This window comes from Xiphophorus maculatus, chromosome 22 (genome assembly GCF_002775205.1).
Source record: "Xiphophorus maculatus strain JP 163 A chromosome 22, X_maculatus-5.0-male, whole genome shotgun sequence".
Classification (NCBI taxonomy): domain Eukaryota; kingdom Metazoa; phylum Chordata; class Actinopteri; order Cyprinodontiformes; family Poeciliidae; genus Xiphophorus; species Xiphophorus maculatus.
Window position 1 is genome coordinate 21,510,981 of NC_036464.1, and position 18,290 is coordinate 21,529,270.

Sequence of the window (18,290 nt, forward strand, 5' to 3'; positions counted from 1 at the left end):
ATTTTTAGCGCCGTTAGCGCGGCCCGCAGCCAGAGAAAGAAAAACACATAAACTCAGGAAAAAAAAAAAGAAAAAAAGGACCACAGGGACACAAAAGGTTTTAGTTTGCATTAGATTTCAAATTGATCATTAAGTTACACAGAAATACAGTTGGTAAAAAAATCTGCATGGTTCAAGTTTTGCTTCTAATTTCAAATGAAAACGTCAAATGATTGGACTTAAGACAAGTGGATTTTAATTACCGGTACGTGCAATAAACACTTTCTGGCTTCCAATCAGCTGAGTGGCTAGAGTCCAAATGAGCTGTTTACAGCTTGAAATGCCTAATTTCCAAACACTCAGCTCATTTTACCGTCATCTGCATTCGGCTGAAATGTTGGATGTAAATGTGAGCCATTAAAAAGAGAAAATATACTCATTTGATGAAAACATTTTAGATGATGGTAAGGAAATAGCGAGTTTCTTGAAAAATAAAATAAAATAAATAACAACAAGATGGTTTGCACATTTTCAGTGAGCAGAATGATTTATAATTTATTTCATTCAAAATGTCAGTCATCAATTAAGTTAGATATAAACACATCCAAATTAACCAGCAACAGCTCATTTTGCCTCATAAATAGCAAACATTTCAAAAAGCAATATGACAGCAATATCAAACATAGCAAATAAAAGCATAAAAACATTACGCCTTGTCCTTATGGACATTGCTAATTATTTGTGTTTGAATAACAAATAATTTTAAAAAGTCCTCCCATAACATTAAAGTTGAAATCTGAGAAAGTTTAGAGGTGTGTGCAAGCTTTTTAATTTACATTTCTACAAACTACATGGATGGGATCAATCTGAACAAAAATATCTCAATTATATAGCTGGCAAAAGAAAAAAGTATTAAACATTTCCAGTTTTCTGAAGGTGCATCAGACCTGATGTTCTCCCCAGATGTCTGTAACAACCCATGCAGTCCACACACACACACAAGAAAATTAAACTGTACCAATAAATTATGTGTAATTAAATGGAATGACATGGGGTGAAAAGTATTGAACACATGAAGAAACGAAGGTGCGAAAGGAAATGGAAAGTCATGACACCAGTGGAAATCTATCAGCAATTAGAAAGCAACCCTGCCAATTAGTGCAAATTAATATCAGATGGGTCAGTCCCAGCGGATGGTCTATAAAAAGGTGCCCCATTACCATGGTGTCACACAAGAAACATCTTATGAAGGGCAAAAATCTGTGAACTCTTTCAAGGTGTGTTTTTTTTGTTGTTTTTTTTCCACTACACCTCCTGACATCTGCATTCATTGATGTCAGAAGATTTTCAGAGCTACTGAAGATCGTAGTGAGCACCGCTGTGGCCATAATTTAGAGATAAACTGAACATCATCATACAATGAACCTTATCAAAAGTGTCGGGGCGGGCTGTGGTGGCGCAGGGGGTTAGCACGCCCCACGTTTGGAGGCCTTAGTCCTCGACGCGGACGTCGCAGGTTCGACTCCCGGTCCCGACGACCTTTGCCGCATGTCTTCCCCCCTCTCCTTCCCTGTTTCCTGTCAGCCTACTGTAGAAAAAAATACGAGCCACTAGCGCCATAAAAACTCTTCGGAGAAAAAAAGTGTCACCTTTGTATGTGCCTGACTTTGTCTCACTAAGATAACCAACTCATATTTCATTGAGCAACATAATCCAACTTCGTCCTGTAACTGGTGGTTTTCCAGTTCAAACCCCACTTCATCCGTCTCAGTCGTTGTGTCCTTGGGCAAGAAATTTCACTCTCCTTACTTGCTGGTGGTGGTCAGACCGTAATTGAAGAGCAGCCGACAAGCATGGCCACTTCATCCACCGTTTTTCTCATCCAGACGCGCCAATCACTACGAAACAGGATAAAGCCGCCCCCAAAACCCAATGATCCTTTTCCATTACTCCTGAGTCCAGACTTTAGTAAATTAAACACATTCTTTTCAATTAGTCTTACTCATGAAACTCCAAAGCCGTTTTGATGGAATATCTTCTTCACCTTGTGCATCTGGATACGCTCCTACTTTCACCAGGAAACAACGACATGCGCTCAGAATAAGAGAGCTTAACAAATGCTCGAGTGATTGCTTATTGGATCTTTTTCCTGACCATATTTCTTCCTCAAACACGGCGGTTAACCAGTCTCCCACCAGGCCGAACAATTTCTGAATCAATTTTCTGCAGTCTCCTGATTAATTGCTGGATGGAGATCAATAAATTAACCCTTCTGTCTCTTTCATCATGGCCCATAAAAGGAATGGGAAGTTACTCACTGTGCTTTTGACAACTAAAATAAATTCCTGTGGTAAATATCCAGTGTGAAGCTCTTTTGGATTTGTAGAACCACATTCATCTGGGAGCTTCTTTTGTCTCTTTTATCTGTCTGATAAGCATCATATTGAACTGTAATTGTGCTAATTTACTTGCCTTAGATAGATATTTTAGCATCTGGCAACACAAAAGAGGCTAAAAGATCTTATGAAACAACACATTATCCTGATTTAAAGAAATTTAACAACAGTAACAGAGAAAACATGTAACACTGTAATGAATATTTCAAGAAGTGGCTAGGCGATCAACAAGGGATCCAGTAGGTCACAAAAAAAGAACATTCCTATATCACATTTGCCAAAAAAAAAGCACCTTGATGATCACAAAGATTTTCCAGAAAATATTATGTAGACTGACAGTTTTTTTGCTTCCTCGGGACCAGGATGATTTGTTCTAACTCATAGAGCCCTCAATTCTGCTCTGTAACAAAAACTCCTGAAGAACAATGTGTGACCATTATTTTCTTTATCCTAAACTCAAGCACACGTTGGTCATGCAGCAGGAGAATAATCCCAAGTACACTCAAGTAAGTCTCTCCCTTAATGGACCCTTGATATCTAGATATAAAAATAACACTAAAACAAAGCAAAACCAAAGAGAAAATCCCTTAATGGTGGCTTAATGAAATAATCATAGACTCGTTGCCTTCTGCTGTAAATGCTTCATGGCGGTTGTTTCCACCAAGAACAGCGCAGCCAGTTATTGGTTTTCCAGGATTTTCTTCTACACACGCGGCCAGTTTCTTTTAATGCTGCAAACTGCATTTTGTATTTATTACCCATTTATTATCTCTACCTGATAATAAAATGTGGTTGTGGATGATAAATGTTTAAGTGTGACAAATAATCCAAAAACAGAAGAAATCTGAAAAGGGCAAATATTTTCTTTTTAGCCCACAACAGTCATGCTTTAAATGGGACCAATAAAATGGAGCACTAACCCTGGTCTTTGCTGTAAATCACCATCAACTTTAATGTAAATAATCTTCTTGTGCAATTGTGACAGAGATTTAAGGATTGTAAAATAATGTTTGGCTTGGAGTCGTTTAAGATGCCAGAGGTTTGCTTTTGCTCTCGTAAAATATTCCTGCTAACGCTAACGTTTGTTGAGAGAAATACTTACTGTAGGTAAGATATTGACTGGTTACATCCTCTCAGCAGAAACCCACTTCAAAAGTAACTCTGGTTGGTTATAAGAGCAGTAGCTCATGCTATGCCTTTGACAATCAAAAAGCTTTTAAGTCAGAAATAAAAAAAATCCATTGCTGCAGGCACGTGTTCAAGACTTGATGTCAAATTTATTAAATCCACATAAAAACTGAGGGGTGTATTAACAAGATTGCTAATGGTTTCTTCTTCTGGTTTAATCGAGAATACTAATTTAGAGCTCATCCCATGTGGATTACTGCAATCTGGGAGAGGAACAAATTAAGTCAGACTGTACAAGCTCCTGGCAAAAATCCCTGGTTCCTCACGCTTGGAGAATGTTCATTAGACTCAACTCATCTGGCTAGGTTAAATATGCCTCCAAATGTTTATTAAATTCTTGCAAATAACATCAAATGTAGTTTTTTCATTAAGTAAATATTTTTCAAAATGCAACAATAGTAGAACATTTAAAAAGCTGTTTTAGGTTCTGGTCCGTTTTTCTTTTCCTGTCCACTGCTGTTAAATTTTCAACTGAAAAGATGACATTAAACAAAACAACTTTTATTTCCCAATTATACTGTGGTGTATGGGTCAAACTGGATCAAAGCCACACTGATGTCACGGATGCACAGACAAAAATGATGCAATTATTCCTTATATTCATTTTTTAGCTTGCTAGTTTAAAAAAAAAAAGTATAATGAAAATCCACAGGGACTTTGTAAGACTGCTGTGATTTCTTTTGGTCAGAAGTTGGAGGAGCAGAAACGTATGGGGAATGGAAAGCAGGAATTATCTCAGGAGAAAACTGACTATGTATTTTGGACACGATTCGAATTCAGTAAATAAAAAGCAAGACTGAATGTTATTTTCTGGGTGAATATACATCAGGCTGAAGCTTAAAGAGTGTTCAAACCTACTTTGCCCAAAAGACACATTAACCCAAACATATGACCTGCAAGCAATCAGAAAGTTTTCCATTTCACTGGATGTGCATAGATTGGATTCATGAAAGCATTTTGTGACAATCCTGCAAAGCTGATCTGTCAATAAGAAGACGAGAGTCCAACTGATGACAAATGATGAGATCCTTTTGTTTTATCCACAGTTCAAGCTACTTAAATCATTATCAAACAAGGAGCTACATTAATTTCACGCTATTTTCTCATAACTAAGCGCTTGCATACGGTACTTTTATCAGAAAAAAACTCCCACATATTGCATCTTATTTGATTTCCGAAGAATAATACAGACATTATTCCATTATTTTGGCTCAAATATTTTAAACTAATGGACAAAGAAGCAGAAGAACGTACCTTTTCAGTGTCTATGCCCCGTGACATGGACCAGGTAGAGGCGATATAGTCCATAACTCTTTCACTCAAGCCTTTGGGGACCTGATAGAGTTTAAGGAAGTCCCGGACACTGTTGAGCATCTCATGGTAGCGATTAGTGTTGGCATACATCTGCTGGAAGATGGTTGTCACGTTACCAAAGATGGTGGCGTAAAGAAGGGCTGTAGAAACGCAGAGAATTTACATGACAGCATTTACTGAAAAATATTGTTTTACTCTTTTATTTTAAGTTAGTTTTGTATATGTTTTAATTAACAAACAACAACTTTATAAATGATACAATTTATTGACAATTTAGTTTTAAACTGTGATACTTGCTGGTTTATTTATTTGTTAAAAGAAATTCTCTACGTCTTTAACAAGGTTAATTGTCGATTCGTCAAAACAAAAATCGATTCCACGTATTGCTAAATATATAACATTCTTTATAAAAAAAAGCTAACTATATGAAAAAAAATGTTTTTGTTATAATTGCATGATGTGAAAGTCGGTTGTTTAAACTGTGACACACAGAAGTAAGAAAACCTGCAGCAGGGTTTCTGTTTTTATCGTTGGCTTTTATTTAATGTATTTAATGAATTGTTCAATTGATAAAAATTCCAGTTTTAAAGGTTAAAGAGGAAAGATAACTCCCTCTCAACGCCCAGAGACTCCGAAAAACTTTTCTTGTTTTTTTGCATCTCAAGCTTCGACACAACCTAGAAGAAAGTTACTCATACAAAGCTGAATATTCTCTGGGAGATAAAAAAAAAAATAAAAAATTTCTCGATCAATAAATACAGTGCAGATGAAAAGGTTTTTATGCTTCTTCAAGTTTGAGACCTTTTGCGTTATGCTTCTTCAGGGGAAACTTTGGCAACAACAGCAGCATCAAACTGTCTTCGAGGGTTTCTTTATGTATCCTTAAGCAGAAACATTCAGGCTCGAATAGGCTGGATGAGGAGCATCAGCGCGTTACTATTTTTAGATTCCTCCAGTGATGCTCGCTTTGACTTCAGACCTCTTCAGACTTTCTTTCCTCGTGACCCCACTTGGGTTTTATTTTAGCTATCCTTGTCAAAAGCCAAACTTCCCCTCAGTGTGTGATGCTTTCAGTCAAATTTAGCCATCCACATTTGACTCCATGCTGACATGTTTAGCTGCTCATGTCATTTATAAAACATATAAAACAGCCCCCCTGGGGAAGAGTTTGATACCTTCACTTGTAAAGATGCTAGGAGCCCATTCACATTCAGTGCAACATATTGGCTTTCAGGCCTGAAGCTTCAAGCAAACCTCACTTCGTCTTTATTTTAAAATGTCCTTGCTTAACCAACTAAAAAGAGAATTAGCTTCTTATTTTGTATATATTTCTTGTTTACCTCAAGGCTGAAGATGGAAAGTTTCAATAAAGCCTGAGATATGAAGAGATTAAAATCCTGATCAGAGTCTCTTGTAATCTGTTCCAATAAACCTGAAGATTTTCTGTTTCTTGGCCTGTGAATAATTCAAGATCCTTTTGGCAAATTCCTATTAATGAGGAATGGCCTCAGTCTGGCCACTCGTCCATGAAGGTTTCATTGTTCTGCGCTGATGGCTACAGCTCTCAAAGACTCTGCCATTTTCAGTGCCTTGCAAAAGTAGCCACGCCACTTGAGCGTTTTCGCATTTGGTCGCCGTAGAATCACAAACTTCAAAGTATTTTATTGGGATTTTATGTGACAAACGCAAGGCAGAACATTATTATGTGAAGTGGAAATAAAATGATGCATGGTTTTCAAAATTCTTTGTTAGCAAAAGAAAAATTCCTAACAAAATTCTTTGTTAGGAAAGTGCAGCTTGCACTTTGAAGAACCACCTTTCTCTATGATGACACCTGAAAGTATTTTATCTGCACAAGCTTTGCATATATAGACACCACATTTTATTATTATTTACAAAATAGCTTAGACTCAGTCAGATTGGATGGAAAACAACTGATCTGTAATCATCAATTTCCATATTACTGATTCTATATAAGATTTACATCTGCCTTTAAGATTAGAGGTCATTAATGTGCTGAAATGTAAGGGTGTATTCACACCAGTTGTGTTTAGTTCGCTTTAATTGAACTCTAGTCTGTTTGAGTAGAAAGTCCGGTTCGTTTGAGGAAGTGTGAATGTTCAATCGGATCAAAACAGCAAACTCTGGTCTGCCTAAGAAACAGAGGATCACGATTTTGACGTGGTAGGAAGGCATATGTGAATGCTAAGCGGACTGGAGACCGTTCCAAAAACAGGAAGCAAACCCAGGGCGTCCTGGGTAAATACAACCAAAACAAACTGTGTGTTTAGCGCTAGTGGGAAAAATTACTTGTGGCCTTTCACCAAAGACAAAAGAGAAATCCTACAATCTGACATCGCTTCATTTTTGTTTGCATTTTGCAAAGAAGGAAGTTGCGCTCACATCTTCTTTGGAGGTTTTCATGTTGTTTCCTTCAGTGGTCCTTGGTACAGCATGCACCTCTTGCTTCTCCAGTTCATGTTGTCCTGACAGAATGCATCAACTTAGACTGACGGGCATTACTTAGTAGGTTTGCTGTTGTGCCATGCTCTTCCCATTTCCATTTGATGGACTGACCAAAGTTCTGTGAGATGTACAAACATTACATTATTGTTTAATCTAACTTTCTCTCTGACTTGTCTGCTGTGTTCCTTGTTCTTCTTTATGCTGTTTATTTACAAATGTTCTCCAACAAAGGTTTGAGGTCTTCACAGAGCAGCTGGACACGTAAAATCCTATTAAAATCCAGTGAAGTTTGTAGTTGTAGCATGTCAAAATGTGAAAAAGTTTATAGGGGCATGAATATCTCATATTTATATGACTTATCAGGACCAAATATGCCTCCAGACCGAATATTATTTTATGCAGTGAACGCCTAAATTAATCCTTTGGGAAATTACAGAGCATTAATCATAACTAGGCCCAAACATAATCAAAGACCTCTTGCCAAAGGGGAAAACCTACTGTTTCAGCTTCAGTTTGAGACGCTGTAAGCTGCTTCCAGGACGCTCCGTCCCACATCACAAGTCGACGCAAGAATCAAAACTCGTTTCTTCGATCATCAAGGAAGGCGAAAGGAAAGAGTCAAGCAGCGGATCAGAGGTGGCAACAGCTGGCGCGTGTGGATCAAAGCTATCAGATGTCTGCTCTGTGTGAGCAGGCCTCTCTTGGCAATGCAGCCATAATTAGCCCTGCTTGAAGGGACGGAGAGGGAAACATGCCAACCAAACATTTCAATTATCATACGATGACGATGACAGTAACCTACGCACGCACGCACCAATGCGTGTTTGTTTATTTCGCTCTCAATCAAAGTGGTGAAAAAAAAACTGCACGTGGGCAATAATGCTAATTAAAAACAGCTCATGACTCCTTTAATGGGGGGGAACCATCACAATCTCTCAGCTGTAGGGACGTTATCACAGGTTTTCAGACCTAAAACGTTCTTTGCAGCTTTAACTCCATTTAGCGAGACTTTGGGGACGACTGCGCGCCTTTTGGAGAGCAGGAAATGTTGTTACAAAAGAAACTTGATCTCTCGCTGCACACGGAGGAGCTTCATCTAGCTGGCAACATCCTCCTGTACTTCCTGCCGCACACAACTTCCCTGAATGCCATCAAACAGCTGGCTCATTTGAAGGTAGTTAAAGCATAGTTGATAGAAACTCCAGTCCCGGGGGCCACCAGTTGCTATGGAAACAGGACAAATGTACAGTACAACTCTCCCCCCCCACAACCTCCACTTACTGTTTCCCATGCCACCCTACAATCCCTCCCCACGCTGTGATCCTCTGCTGCCAGCGCCGATCCGATGCCGCTGGTAAAAATAGCAAGAATCAGCGCATCCATATTTCATGGAGAACAGCCACGGAGTAGACTAGATTGCATCTACAACAGAATCCTCCCAAGGCGGTCTGGTTTTGAGAGATTTAAGGTAATTTGTCTCTCACAATGAAAATTTGAGACAAAGATGGGTCTGAAAAGGAGTTTTTTTATTTTATTTTTTTTTTGCCGGGTCCACCCCTAACCCTGCGGAGAGCGTTCATAAACCATAACAGGCAAATCGGAGTGAAGGTAGAAGGAGGGGAATGGGGAGTGGAGGGACAGGGCGTGTGTGTGTGCAGGGTTGAGACAGTAGCTGACAAAAATACAGCAGAGGTGAGGGGTGATTGCGGTGGGATCGGAGGGAGAGCTGTGCTAAATTGATCTGGTGGAGTCAGTTATTGCTGCGAGGTAGCTCTCTGTGTGCAGTAATGGCACCGTGCTGCACGCGGCTTTATGAGCTGCAAAAGCTGAGATCCTCGTTAATAACGGTGGAAAGAAAGAACATTTCAAGCCCCTGTTAGCAGATTTTAACTTCCAGTCCAGTAACTGCAGCATAACAAGAACACCGAACAACACTGGGTGAGGAAAAAAACCAAACATACTCGGTGCCTTGCAAAGTTATTCACACCCTTTGAACTTTTTTCACAATTTGCTGTAGTCGTTACAACTAGAAATGTCCCAATGCAACTTTTCATTTCCGATATGATTCAGATATTGCAGCTTTGAGAATTAGTCAGTACTGATATTGGCCCAATACATTATCAGCACAAATTTTATTACTGACTTTGTAGAGTGGATTGTTAGAAACGACTTGATCAAGTCACATAACTCAGACAGACAATAATAGTCGACAACAACATGTATGACAAGAACTGACTCATTTATTAGTGTGCTGGATAGAAATGCTGGGGCTGATACGGTTTCGATACTTTTGGCCGATCTTAATATCGGATCAGATCACACCTACTTTTCAGCGTTTCCACAAATCCTTCTATAAATTCTAACCCTTTCTATTATAGCTAAGGATATGTGTTTAGGGCTGCTGGAAGGTGAATCTTCACCCAGTCTTAAATGATTTTCAGCCTCCAACAAGTCTTCTTTCAGGAATGTTAAGTATTTTAATATCATCCATCTTCTCCATGTGCTCTGACCAGTATCCACGTCCCTGCTGAAGAAAAGAATCTCTACAGCCTGGTGCTGCCAGCATGTTTTAATATGTAGATAATGTTTACAGGCTAACATAAGTTTCCTTGGCTCTCCTCCTTCAGTAAAAAAACTTTTCTTGTTTTATTCACACATTAAAAAACACCTAGAAAGTACATTTAAGTGTCTGGCTGTAACGTGACAGAATGGAGAAAAGTTCAAGGGATGTGAAAACCTTTGTATTATTCTGTTGAAGTTGCTCTAAGGTCCAAGATGTTCCCTTCCTATTATAACTCGTCTTCAAACAGCAGCGACTAAAATGTCCTCATACTTCATGTCGTCGTATTGATTTGGACTGAGTGGATCTGACAACAGCGCTGATAAGGTTGCAAAAGAAAGTAAGGAATACATTAAAGCTCTCTCTGTATCATGTTAAATATTTGCTACACGCTAACAGAGCGGTAGCCCACATCGAGCTGCTCTGTTCAGCTTCATTTCTACAAGAAGCTGTTATGTAACTCTGCGTATGTAGTGCCGAGGTTTCAAACCTGCTCAATTGTTTTATTAGTATTGACAGTGGAGTCGATGGAAGTCTTGTTTCGTAAGATATACCTCTGCTCAAAGCATATGGATGAAGAGCAACCCGACAACAAGATTAGTGCTATACATCAGACTGCTGCAGAGTGAGTGTATATTGATGTGCAGAAAAAAATCCTACTCCTTTTTCTTCTCTGAGATGTTGTCACTTTAAAACTTCAAACCTTACAGAACAGGAATATAAAGTGATACGTGTATCTAGTTTTAAGACTTTTTAAAGCGTTGCCATGTATTTGTATTCATCATTTGTTCTCCTCAAGCAAATATTTTAGTAAGTCTTTTGTTTTTGTCCATTCTTCTTTCCAAAACGGCTCATGCTCTGTCAGATTGGATGGGAAGCATCTGTGAACTTCAGTTTCCAAATCTTGTTACAGATTCTCTTTTGTATTCAGGTCTGGGTTTTGACTGGACCATTATAACACCTGAAAATGCTTTGATTTAAATTATTCCACTGTATGTTATTGTCTGTATGTTTGGGGCCACTGTACTGCTGAGAGGTTGACCTCTGCCCCAGGATTTCTCCCAAGACTGCCACTGCCATATTTCACTCAATCAGGATGAAGTAACTTTTGTACAACATTTCACATTTATTCCAAAAGGTGTGTTTGGTTTGGGGTATCAAAGTAAAGGGGGAGTGGATACAAATGAATGCCACACTTTTCAGAAAATCGAATTTGCCGTTTTCCTTTTTTTCACAATTATGAGCTACTTTGTGTTGCTCTATTAGCCCATAAAATACCCTGAAGTTTGTGGTTGCAATGTGACAAAATATGACAATAGTTTAATGGGTGTAAATACTTTTACAAGGCACTGTAAACTATTGAATTTGCTCTAAAGTTTGCCATGTTAGCTTCTTATTTACCATTTCGGGCCTACCATTTTCAGGAAGGATAACAGAAAGCATATGCTAGAAAATCTAAATATTTTTAACACGTTATCACACAGCAGACTGAGATAATGAGTGAAATGTCACTTTGCTTTATGTCATTGTATTAAACCAGACTGAATGGAGCTGACAGCAGCGCTGATGAGATCGAAAAGGAAACTAAGGGGTGGAATTCATTAGAGCTTTCTCTGTATGATGTTAAATTAGTGCTGCCGTTGACAAAAAAGTCGGCATGCAGTTATATATCTTCAAGAAGCTGTTACATAACTTCAGCTACAATAGTTATGAGGCTTCAAGCCATTTATTTTGTTGATAGCAGAGCCAATCGAACGTTTGTTGGAGGAAGCGCATTCTCATTTAAAGCTCACGAAGAACAGGAGTCCAACAACAAGACGAAGAATTGCTTCATACTGGGTTTCTGCGGGTTTCACCAACTCAAATTTAAGGCCATTTAATACCATTATGAATGAAATTTAAGACCTGTATCATCACAGAAATGTACAATAGAAAACTGTGTATTTGACGTAGTAGTCAAATACACAACCTAGTAGCTTAGTAGTGCTAAGCTTTTTTTGTCACATAACATTGTACGGGTTCGCAACAAAACTGAGCCAGGGGCAAAGATGAATGTCGTCCAGTCAACTGGCGATAAATTAACAGTAACCCATGACTGATGGAAAAAAAGCAAGCTAGCTAGCTAGCGATAAGGTGCATTAGTAGCTAGTTAGCAGTAGCATTGACAACTTCAAGTCACAGAGCACAGTAAAGATGTCTGCGTGCAACTCAAACGTCTGCCTGACAGAGTAGTGCAGCCACAAAAATACACTGCATAGAATATATCAGATTACATCGTCCTGTCACGACAAAATGTAAGACCTGAAATTTAAGACATTTAAAGCCTTAATTTGAGATACATAAATTTTAAACTTAAGACTTTTTGAGGATGTCCGCACACCTATCTAATTAACCTTTAGACAGAGGTCAGCTACTCCGAGATTTTAATGTCAGGTAGTTGTCAACATAAATTGCAAGATGTTCAAACTGAACAGCATAATGGACCACACTGCTACTCATCTGTTGGCATTCTGTTTTCTAAACTTTGATGGCTCCATTCATAATTTACTTCATCACACATGTCAACACTGTGGCTTTTAAAAGCATAACACATCTGCCTCACTAGAAAAAAAAAACGTATTCCACTCACATCCAATCATCATCATGGCCACAGCGAAGATTTTCTCCCCGTCCGTCGTCGGAGCGATGTTGCCGAAGCCGATGCTGGTCAGGCTGGTCATGGTGAAGTACAGGGAGGTGATGTAGACCGAGTCTTTGTTGGGCCCGCCCTCCCACTTTCCCGAACCGGTGGTGTTGAAGCGGTAGGGCCTGCCCATCGTCTCAGCCAGGATGTAGAGCCAGCTGTCCATGCGGACAACGTTGGTTTCTTCATCAATCACCTCGTAGTCTCCAATGCTATACCTGAGGGTAAATAATGATACAGCTTTTCAATTATAGTGTTTCATAATGTTGTTTTTATGCCACAAGGCACAGCGGTGAAGAACTCTAGTGGATAGAAGTTAGGGGATCTACTTAGGTTCAAGTAAAAATATCAATAAAGGCCTAGGAGAAAGCAAACATTATTCTTAAAGAAAAAAGTGATTTCCAACAGTGTCTTGCAACTCAAGTAAACACACAAAAAATTTCCAGATCCTCTTGAGACTTTAAAGAATCACATTAATTTGTTATGAGAATAAAAATCCCAATGACCCGGTTTTGTGTAGTTAGAGTGAAGGGAGGGTAAAAATGCAACCGCCCCAGAAGGCCGAGGCAATAATGAAACCTTTATTTAAATAAAAACTAAGCTGACGTCTACCCGGGACTGCTCTTATGTAAATGTGCTAAAGATGTCCTCACTGAAACATTTCTTTGTGGAGCTCCCAAAGCAACGCCTCCTGGAAAGGTTAAAGTACCTCTTCTGCATCTTTATGTGCACATAAGCAACTTTTTACTAAAAAAGCATCTAATAGCTACACCTTAAATCTAATTTCCTAATTAAGGTCTGCATACAAAAGGTACAAAATATTTAGATGAGAACAATTGACATTTTATAAGTTAAAGAGACTGAGGATGCACATAGAATAAAAACTTTAATATCAGGAACATAGAAAGCTTAAGAAGCCCTCCGTTTTTGTCATATTCTGTCTGTAGTTTCTGTTTGTTCTGTACCACGGCTTGAATGAGGCTCTAATCTACAAAGCAGGTTCAAGAAACATAAGGGTTCTCAAACATATCTCACTAAAAGAACCCTAGCAGTGCATATTATGGTGGGTACCATGAAGCTGGCTATCAACTCAGTAAAGTAGCTCATGGTTTTAGATATGGCTTAAGTCCAAATTCATGTAAAATGTGTGGATTTGGAATCTGTGACCCAATCACAACAACAAAACGTAAAGCTAAAACAATTTAAACATCTGAGATTCTTTTCTGTCTCTAAAGTCAGGTTAAACATGTGACAATGACCAAAAAAAAAAAAAAAAAAACAAGAAAAGGTCATGATATAATATGATAAAGCTGTTTTGAACAAATTAAGTGCTTTATGATACTGCTCTACAATTTTGTAATGGATAAATGGCTTGTAAATATTTTACTTTAGATGCTTCTAATACAGTAAGCATTGACTTCTAGATTTTTGTTTAAAAAAACCATTATATTATTTTACCAGGATAAAAGCTATTAAGATTTAAAACCTTTGAAGTCTTCACCTCCAAACAGGAATGAACAGCAATCCAACTCCAATTCAATTCTTCGAGTGTCAAGTCCAAGTCAAGTCTCAAGTTTCTCATGACTAAAAACTACATTTTCCCATTAAATACTTGTCCTTCGTCCTGTACTGTCTGTCATTAGGCGTAATTTAATACAGGAACATTAAAGAGTTCTCTTTAAACATTTCCTCCACAGTTTCATCTCATCTCAAGTCTTAGAGCTCAGGTTTAGATTCATTTTGAAGTTTTTGTTGGTGTAACTTCACAGCAATGCATCTCTTCAAACTAAAAACTCTAATCTGCTTAGAGCAGGTTAGCTTACCAACATCAGTTACCATGGTAGCAAACTTATTTAAGAAGTGAACCAGCTTTGTGGAGCATGAGAGTCCAGAACTAAACCACTAATCCTGCTTTGCAGTGCAGATCCCTGGACGTGGGTAAATTATCACACTGCACACATGTGCCAGTCACGATCCTGCATTATTATAGTTCACCTCTTGATGTTCTTCACATCCTGTCAGATCATTGCAAATCTTTTGTTTGTTATCCTGTTAGGCCATTAGTTTACAACATGGATGACATTTTTATTTCGTTTTACTCAACATTTTGAGTAACACTGTAGATGTCACCAGTTTGGATAATTATAAACAAACAAGGTGACAAAAAATATTCTCCTGAAATGCAAAGTTGAGCATGAGAACATGTTTGTATTAAAGTACACAATCACATAAATGTGCGGTATGTAACGTTTACATTAAAAACATCATATTATATGTATTTGCTAAAACTGTCATGTCTTGACAGTATGATATGAGACAGATAATCTGTGAAAAGATCAATCTCCTCCACCTCGAGTTACTATTGACTTCTGAAGAAATGCACAGTTCCTGACCAAAAACACCAATCAGAGCCAGGGGGAAGGTTTTATCGCCATCAGTCACTCTCATGTACTCGCTGCTAAATGTACTCATGGTGGAGAAACAACTTATTGTTACAGGAAATACCAGAAAGAGTGGGCATGCTGACTAGCCTGAGCATTCACAGCGGGCTGTGCTAGATGCAGAGAGCCAGGGGCGGGGGAGAAGGAGAGGATGAATGAGCAGTGCCACGTGGAGTGGTGATTGACAGCGCTAAGATCCGCCTACTGGCTCTGATTGGTTGTTTCAAGTTAGCATGAGATTAGGCAGAGGAGATTGATTTTTTTCCCCAAATATTATTTGTCTCATACCATACGGTCACGGTATAGTCACAGTTTCAACGAATATGTAAAAACATATTTTTTATCAAAGTTACACACTTCTATGTAATTAATAAATGTAATAAGATGTGCATTCCACTGCAGGTTTGACTTCAATTCACTAAGACTTGAAAGCATCTCAAAATGTTTGATTTTTATAAAAACACTTTTAGCTTACAAAGACTCTGGTTTGTTCTTTACTCCTTTGTTTTTGCTTTTGTGCGCATACTAAAGAAAAATGTGAATCCACACTGAAAAACATTTCATACAACCCTTTTCATCCCCTGACTATCTGTAGGACTTGATTAGTCTTATCACAAAGTCTGAATTGTTTGAACTCAACAAAACCGTCTATTCATTATACATTGTAGTTTGACGAAATGAAGCTAATTGTTTTTCATGTAAAATGACCAGAAAGAAAAAAGATTTTTGAGAGGAAGACAAAATGTGTCAAGAAAAAAAGAAAGAGTAATAACTTTAAGGATACACAATTGAAAAATAATTATAGAAAATCACTCCAATCACAAACTAATTGACATGATTGAATAAATAACTACAAAAGAAAAATCCCTAAAAATAGAAATACACAAGAACACAATTAACAACAGTGCACAGATTGACCACACAGAGATGAAAACCAAAAAAGACCTCAAGTTAGGTGGTAAATAGTACAAACAGTAGTAACAATACAATAAATGCCATAGAAAAAGAGATGATAAAGAATTTGTGCCAATAGAACAGAAAATAATGTCAAAACAGGCATCCCAAGCAAATGACAGCCGTTGCAGTGTGAGACATTTTATTTTTGTAAAAAAAAAAAGTCCTCTTTAGGGTTTATGTGGCTTTTATGAGAGAATTTTAGTGAGTAATTCACTGCAACTGCTGACTGAATCCAGGGTGCATAGAAAAAAACAATTCATCATCAGGAGCACCTGTCTGTTTTAGCTATTTGCATATGAAAATACCAGGCTTCCTGTATAAAAGACGCTTTTTTTTTTCTAGTCTCCAGAATATAAATGAACAGAAGTGGATGAGGCAATGTTTACACGTTTCCTTTTTGCCTGATTTCCTTTATTCAACTCTTTAGAAAATAATTTTGGGCTTTTTAATGCAACAATAAAAATAAAAAAAATCTCCAGTGTTCTTATTCAGGAGCAAGAATATGCTTTTGTTTTTCCAGCCCCAGAGTAAAACTAACACTTCAGCCACCTCCATTGTTTTCTGCGCAAAAGAAAATGACAGGCAGGCAGCGAGCAGGAAGCCAGCTCCTGCAGTTGCTGCTGTCATCCCAGTTGACGACGGCTAAACTTTTCTCCAGTCGCCGACGCGACTCCGCGTGTGACCATGGCAACCACTGAAACCACAGAGGAGCTATTTTTACTGGTATCGCTGTCTGGTTTTGGAGCACCATCAGGTACATTTATTCAGGTCTGATTATGCTGTCTGGACCGACAGTTGATGCAAACCGCGCTGCTTGGAGCCTCCGAGTGAAACTGACAGTGAGTGAACATTTGTAGCAAGTGTGTAATCGGAAAGAGAAAAAAAGCATAGATAAAAGACATCTGCAGAAAAGATTAGAACATTATTCACAACAACAGAAAAAAAGATAATGGCTTCTTCTGTTTTTCTGTGTGGGAGGAGCAATAAATAGACAAAGTAATAAATAATCTGTGTATCAGTATGTTTGTAGATCTTCTCATTAGCACAATAAATCAGATACAACATATCATGACAACTTAATGCCGCCTTTACACTCTATAGAGCCCCTGCTGCGTCGATGATCTGATTAGATTTTAGAGACCCATCTCCATAAATCTGCATATTAATGAGTAAAATAATAACTCTCCTCAAAGTGTAATAACTCTTTAGCCCTCGAGATTCTGGTTTGATGAGTGACGACAAGCATGTTTTTCAAAAAAATATATAATTAATGCGCAGATCAGCTTCACCACTGACCTCTTTTATATGAAATGGCTCTGCAATCAATGCACTGCAATATTGGGAGTGAAAAAGCGTTATGTAATGTTTTGTTGATCTGGGACAAACATACAGACATACCAGATGCAGGCCAGCCAGTGTGCTGCCAGTCCAAAAACACAGACCAGCAGCACCAGGACGGCCGCCCCGTATTCGATGTAGTGGTCCAGTTTGCGGGCGACTCGACCCAAACGGAGGAGCCGAACTACCTTAAGAGAGCTGAACAGACTGCTGATCCCCTGGAAGAAAAGCGAAACAGGAAACATATTAGATAAGAGCATTGGAAGACTCTCAGTAGAGTTTTATTTTTTTGAATATTCAAACGTTTTATTTTTATTTTCTGTTATTCATGTTTGTCCTCAAAAGTGTCGATAAAAAATATCTGTTTTTGTTAGGAAAGTAAATGTCTAAATTATAATACATATTTTGACTCAATTCTTGACATTGCTTATTTTAACATTCTTTTTAGTTTTGTTACTGAAACATAAACTTAAAAAGTTTAAAATATAGTTTTAACAGCTGGATGAGGACTGCAGATTTTTCTTTTCTTTGTTTTTACCTTCTCAGTTGCACATTTGGGGCAATGTTTATGTATTTTGGGTTAGATTAAATCTGTAGTAATCAAAAACATATTTTTCTACATTTTGAGTACGAGGCAAAATGCTATCTGTAATTCTTTCACTTGCTTTCCTTTTTAACAGACGCTAGGATGGCAGACCACTGACGCACGTCGAAATAAAATTAATCGGCCTAAATTATGCGATTCCCGGTTTTTTGAAGTAAAACCTACAGCAAATATGAACATAAAATATATTTTAAAAAATTGAAAGCTTTTCAGAGTAGCCACTATATAAAAACAAAATCTTCCTAAAAAACATTGTCCACCCTAAACTACAAGCGCATAATTAATAAAAAAGAACAACAAAAAAAATCTATTAAGATTTGATTGCAAAAGCATTCTTCTACAACGTGATAAAACTTTACAACTC

At 38.0% G+C, this 18,290-nt stretch overlaps 1 protein-coding gene across 1 annotated transcript in view; it reads right to left on the reverse strand.

Annotated features, from left to right (window-relative positions):
- kcnh1 (potassium voltage-gated channel subfamily H member 1) overlaps positions 1-18,290 on the reverse strand; it is a 65,875-nt gene that overhangs the window by 15,597 nt on the left and 31,988 nt on the right. The window contains exons 7-9 of the mRNA XM_023327975.1: positions 17,383-17,540; positions 12,533-12,804; positions 4,818-5,017 (exon numbers count right to left, since the gene is read on the reverse strand). Coding sequence (XP_023183743.1) covers positions 4,818-5,017; positions 12,533-12,804; positions 17,383-17,540 — 630 coding nt within the window. The remainder of the gene's footprint in view (positions 1-4,817; positions 5,018-12,532; positions 12,805-17,382; positions 17,541-18,290) is intronic.